The sequence below is a fragment of the Ovis canadensis genome, chromosome 4, assembly GCF_042477335.2.
Source record: "Ovis canadensis isolate MfBH-ARS-UI-01 breed Bighorn chromosome 4, ARS-UI_OviCan_v2, whole genome shotgun sequence".
Lineage (NCBI taxonomy): Eukaryota > Metazoa > Chordata > Mammalia > Artiodactyla > Bovidae > Ovis > Ovis canadensis.
Genome location: NC_091248.1, coordinates 85543220 through 85547648, shown reverse-complemented (window position 1 = coordinate 85547648; position 4429 = coordinate 85543220). Strand labels below are relative to the sequence as shown.

Here is a 4429-nt window from a genome sequence, read left to right as displayed (position 1 = left end):
AGGATAGGAGACAATTACTGCCACTCCTGGTTTGTACCTTAAGGAATTAAGATTGCTTAATAAATCTGATTAAGGACTTCTTATTCTATGACTAAAGTTGAATCACTGAACATCCGGGTGGTGGTATATTGTGTTCATAAATTGTTAGTTTTAAGAGTAATTAGGTTTTGTCTACAAATCAAAAACTTGAAATAGTAAATGAGGAGGAAAAAAACATACCAGAAGGCAAATTTTCAGTTATGGATAGAAGAGATACTTAAAGAGATGTGTAATAATTGCTTTTTTCTTTTATCTGTTTTTTAAAAAGATTTTCAGTCTATCATGTATTTACTAACAGCTGATACAATGAAAAAGTAGGTGTATAAAAATATTAGGAAATGGTTTATTATTCATGTTCATTTAATTGTCAAACATGTTATTCTGTTAAATTATTTAATATTCATTGTAAAATTTGCCAGGCTGCTCCTCTGTTTAAATTTTTACTTAAGGGTTAACTGTATTCATAAGATGGTGTTGTGGCTTAAGTCAGTCTCTCTCTCCTCTTCTCTTCTCCCCATTACCAAAGGCTTCTTAAGTGTATGCAATGCTCTTTTTATTTAGACAAAATTATTTCATCTTTACATTACAGTGTTTTTTACATTTTTTAACTTTCAAGATATTAGCTGTACTAAGAAGGAGAAATTGCTGTGAATGATAAATTATTACAAGAGAACAGTGACTTCATTCTTTGTCTTCACCATAGATTTCTTTGCAGATTACAGGTTACAGCTTTAAGTCATCTTTAGGGACAGGCTCCAGATTTCTTATTTTTCTTGTTTCAATTCTGCATCATCTATTTTCTGGAATCCCAGTCTCCTAAAATGTAAGCAGTGCAAAATGTTCTCATCCATCACAACAATAGCATGTGAAAACATACAAATGCAGGCCATGATCCTAATTGCCTAATTATACCTGAGTTGAATTGTGCTGCACTTGAAATGAGTGAGACATTGATGGGATCCTGAATTTATAATGGGCACTTAGAATGACAAACTTACCATGGACTTATCTCTCTGCCTCATTGCCACCCTACTCCCGACATCTGATTCATTGCCAAACTCTACTGGTAGAGTCATGTTCTGTTTTATATAAATTTTTTTAAACATTTGCTCTACTAGAAAATAATATGTAGGTAGCTTATTAAAATTTTGAACTTCTTATAGTAGCTTATACTAGGATTTGTACTCGTAGATATTCAATAAATACATATCAATACAGAGAATGATTATAATAACAGGAATTATTTATAACATGAGATTCTGGAAAAAGAACTTTTGATTTAAAGTTGAGGAAGAAGATCTGAATTTGAAACCTGGGTTTTTGAAATAGTGTCCTTTGTACTTGCAGACAACTCCCTCATGGGGAGCTTTCATGTCAGAGAAGTCAAATGTTGGATGATACCTCATAGGCATGAATTCCTCATTCTATCATTGCCGGTTATTTCTTAGAGTGTGGCTGTAGAGAAATGTGAGAGATACCCGTATGTGGTTTAGGGGAAGCTAACTCACGACTTAATATCAGTGTGCGTATGTGTGTGTATGTGTTAGTCTCTTTGTCATGTCCAACTCTTTGTGACCCCATGGACCTTAGCCCTGGGATTCTCCAGGCAAGAATACTGGAGTGGCTTGCCATTTCCTTCTCCTGGGGGTCTTCCTGACCCAGGGATTGAACCCTGGTTTCCTGCATTGCAGGCAGATTCTTTACCATATGAGCTATAGGAACTGACCTCTCAATGTATAGGTGTTCATTTCCTTGTGCCTTTTCCTTCTTACAAACTTAGCTTTTTTCTTTTCTCTCTCTCTCTTTTTAAAACTTTTTAGCTGTGCTGGGTCTTTATTGCAGCATGCAGGCTTTCTCTAGTTGTAGCTCAAGGCAGGGGGAGCACAGGATCTAGAGCGGGCAGGTTCAGTAATTGCGGTGCATGGGTTTACTTGCCTTGCGGCACGTGGGATCTTAGTGAAGATGGGATGGAACCTTCATCCCCTGCATTGGAAGGTGGATTCTTAACCACTGGACTACCAAGGAAGTCCTAAGAAACTGAAAAACTCATAGAAACTTCTTTTGAAAAAATGTAAGCGGTTTAAAAGTTTCTAGACTAGCTCTGCTAACTGCATGTGCATTTAATTGGCATTCAAATATTTACCTTAGGTTCTTTTGACCAGGATTCTGGATTTCTTGGGGCTGGCAGGTCATGGAGTAAAGTAGCCCATTGGTAGATGGTGAATGCATGGACTGCTGGAGCAAATTACTCAGGGTCTTGGTGATGCTTTTGGCTGCTATCGTTCTTCCAAACCTTTGGGGCAGATTTGGGACCCGTCTGGAAAGGCTGTCCTCTCTATTTTTTCCGAGTCTCAGAGGCAGGTGGGCCATCACCCTAGTGCTCCTTTCTTCTTCCGTGTTCCTCCCAAATCTCAGTGGCAGGTTGGCTGCAGAGGGTGGCATTTTGTTGACGGCAGGTGTATTCATCTTAATTTTTGGACCCCAATCTTTTACTTCTTCAAAAGTAAGACTTCTTTCTTTCTCCCAGCCTAGATCTCCTCTAGGCTATAATTAGAAATAACCATTAAATAATTTATTAGTGTTGTAAGCAATAGTTTAAATTATTAAATTATGTTAAATCCAGACTTTAATTCGTAGACATGTTAAAGCTGTGAACAAAGTTTGTGCTTTCATGTACAGAATTTTTAAAATAGATAATTATATAATATTATAATATTAAGCTTCTTAAAGCAATCTAGTTTCTCCATCCCTGGACTATTATAAGACAACTATAAAATATTAATATATATAGTGAATGCAGCAATGTATTCGAGGAGCAGGAACGTAATGAAGTATTGAAATGAAGTGAAAGTTTCTTTTACTGTGGTTATTCTTTTTTTTAAACTTTTTATTTTCTATTGGAGTATAGTTGATCAACAATGTTGTGACAGTTTCAGGTGTACAGCAAAGTGATTCAGCTATACGTTTACATGTATCTGTTCTTTTTCAAATTCTTTTCCCATTTAGATTGTTACATAATATTGAGCTGAGTTCCCTATGCTGTACAGTGGGTCCTTGTTGGTTATCCATTTTAGATATAGCAGTGTGTACATGTCAATCCCAAACTCCCTAACTATCCCTCCTTCAGTTTTTGCTTCATTTTGTTTAAAAAATATTTCATATGTTTTTATATATTGCTTTTAGAGACACTTTCCACTGCCTCTCTGTGTCTCGTTTCCCTCCTCTTTGAAAGTCAAAGTGGTGGGCGAGCATGCTAGCCAAGTTCTGGGGTACAATTGGCAGAGACTTCTATTTTACCGAAAAGCATGTTTCAAGAAACTGATTATATTTTATTAGTATGTAAATTACGTTAGTAAAACACTGATTGGTTTGTGGGTTACTACAGCATGACCATACCCACTTTAAAGGGACCATTTAAAATATAGCAAATATTTAATTAGATTTAGTTTTGCCATGAAAGTCTGTCCGTATGAAGATTTTAAAGTAACTTTTCTTATTGTAGAAAATAATACCTACTTATTTTAGCAAATGTGGGAATTTACATAAAGGCATAGAGAAGAAAATTTAAAAAAGTGGAATTCCACCATCTAGGAGTAAACGTTTTTCTTAGATATAGAAATATAATTTAGATGTTCAGCTGGAATGTAACCAGTACTTATTTCTGCAATTCTTTACTTCAACTGTGCACTTCTGAGTCAATTGACACTTATTAATGCACCTTATCCTTGCTAAGTATCATATTCTGCACTAAAACGGTCATGAGACCAGGCTTTGTGCAGTTTTGCTACAAAATACAAGTTGCATCAATACACTGCCCTGGATGGGCTGAAGTGTGACAAAAAGCAAACCGCAAACTTATTCCTTATTCTTTACAAAAGCACTAGACTCAGAACAAATATTCAATGGTGAATGCTAGTCATTTTAGACAGAGTTAAAAAACTTACCTCGGAATATTTGTCATAATTCTTTTCGCTGTAAAGATTGGGAATCCTTGATTCATCTGTACAGAAGATGTTTGATGTTAACAAGCTTGAAGTGGCTAACATCAATAAAATGAATCGTTTTAGTGAAATAATTTCCATTTTGTCCAAAATCTAGAATTAAGTTTATATGTGCAGCCTGATGTCTATACAAAAGGAAATTGTGGTCTTTTTATACTGTCTAAAAACAAAGTTTGCTTTCATTGGGAAATCAATCCCACGTGTTTTAAGCACAACATTAATTAGTGTTTAACTGAAATATGTATGTAAGGAATGTGGGTAATTCATTCTAGGAAGACAGCAACATTTCTGCTTGCAAATTCATTAACTTTGAAAATAATTTCCTTCATCATGAAGGCGTATTTAATTAGATAAGTTTGGGGCCATCATCATTAAGATTCCAAACAAAC

At 35.3% G+C, this 4429-nt stretch overlaps 1 protein-coding gene across 1 annotated transcript; it reads right to left on the bottom strand.

Moving 5' to 3' along the window:
• Nucleotides 1-803: 803 nt before the first annotated feature.
• Nucleotides 804-4121, bottom strand: NPVF (neuropeptide VF precursor). Its single transcript, XM_069588816.1, has 3 exons — nt 3984-4121; nt 2183-2583; nt 804-855 (listed from the first exon to the last, which is right to left on the bottom strand). The coding sequence occupies exons 1-3, from the start codon at nt 4119-4121 to the stop codon at nt 804-806; spliced, it is 591 nt and encodes a 196-aa protein (XP_069444917.1).
• Nucleotides 4122-4429: the final 308 nt, after the last annotated feature.